The 1,286-nt window shown below is 42.3% G+C and overlaps 1 protein-coding gene across 1 annotated transcript in view; it reads right to left on the minus strand.

Annotated features, from left to right (window-relative positions):
* Nucleotides 1-1,286, minus strand: part of LOC101853371 (dynein heavy chain 8, axonemal) — a gene marked incomplete at its 3' end in the record, with an annotated part of 107,937 nt that overhangs the window by 22,119 nt on the left and 84,532 nt on the right. Inside the window, 1 exon segment of the mRNA XM_035968421.1 lies at nucleotides 1,066-1,200. Within this exon segment, the coding sequence (XP_035824314.1) occupies nucleotides 1,066-1,200 (135 nt within the window).

The following is a 1,286-nucleotide window of genomic DNA, read 5'->3' on the forward strand; positions in this document are numbered from 1 at the left end:
GAGGCTGCATTTCTCGATGGTTCTCTGAGGAAGGTTGGAAGAAACAATACAAACACATAAATAAATACATGTAAAGCTTGCGCTTTGTTTGGCGTCAGTTCCATCCTTATGACAGTGCACACAATTGCCCCCAAAATGTTCTTCCTAGGCTGCATTTCACAGATCGTATTTTATTTTTAAAGAAATGAACATTTTCTAGTGATAGAGTCTCACCAGAACAAAATGTCGCCTAATTCCAAGATATAGCCAGTTGGTTCGACACCAGGACCTACGGCTGGGTGGTACAAATACTGCAAGGAGAAGAAAAATTCCAACATCCTGAAAAATCGATACCTTTTAAGTCTTTTTTTTATAGTAGAGGGTTTTACGGCGCTCGCAACTGCATAAGGTCATATGAGTGCCAAGGGGTGGATGTCAACAGAGAGGTCCTTACAGGGAATCAGACTTATTCTGCTCACCTCTCTAGCTTCAACAGCACAAGGTCTGCTTCAAGGCACCCAAAAATAGCAGGTCACAAGAGAGTGAGAAACATACAAAAGAAGTAGAGGAAAAAATGACAATAGTAAGGATTAGGAAAGAAAAAGTAGCAGTTCCCTGTTGTAAATCAGGCACAGTTATGAGCGTGACATGAATCAGCCAATTTACAATTCTACTGTGCTTGAACGAGAAATGTCCCCCCTTTGGGAATGGCCTAAAGACACTATAGTCAGTGGCACTACCCCGGGGGGCTTTTACAGTCTAGCAAACACATGATAAACACGCCCATAGTGAAACATGCACATAGACAAACACAAGCATAGTGTACAGATTTTCAGATCCCCTTTTGTTTTTTATGCATGTATTTTTTAGTATTTAAAAGATGTACATAGCAAGATTCGTACAAAACGATAATATTTCAGTGTATGGACGATTTAGCTATGTGTGAGTCGGACTGTACTTTAGTGAACATGTCAGGTTTCTACGCCAATGGCACCACAGAAGCTAGCGGTCGCTGGAACAATTTTACTGCCAAACGGTTAGTGATTGGTCACGCTGGCCGGGGCACATGCCAATCCTCAGACGTACCTGGAACATGCCCGGGGTAGAGGCGGAGGAAAAGTTGAAACTTTTGCTGAGTCTCTCGTCAGGGTTGGCTTTGGCCATCACAGCTTGGATCATGACGGTTTTAGCCGTGCCTTGTTCACCAATCAGCAGGACTCCCTGACGACAACAAACCATCCACACGAGTGAGATCAAATAAATAAATAACATTAACATAAAAATAAAGTACATGTATTACCACCATC

Source organism: Aplysia californica, unplaced genomic scaffold (genome assembly GCF_000002075.1).
Source record: "Aplysia californica isolate F4 #8 unplaced genomic scaffold, AplCal3.0 scaffold00058, whole genome shotgun sequence".
Classification (NCBI taxonomy): Eukaryota; Metazoa; Mollusca; class Gastropoda; order Aplysiida; family Aplysiidae; genus Aplysia; species Aplysia californica.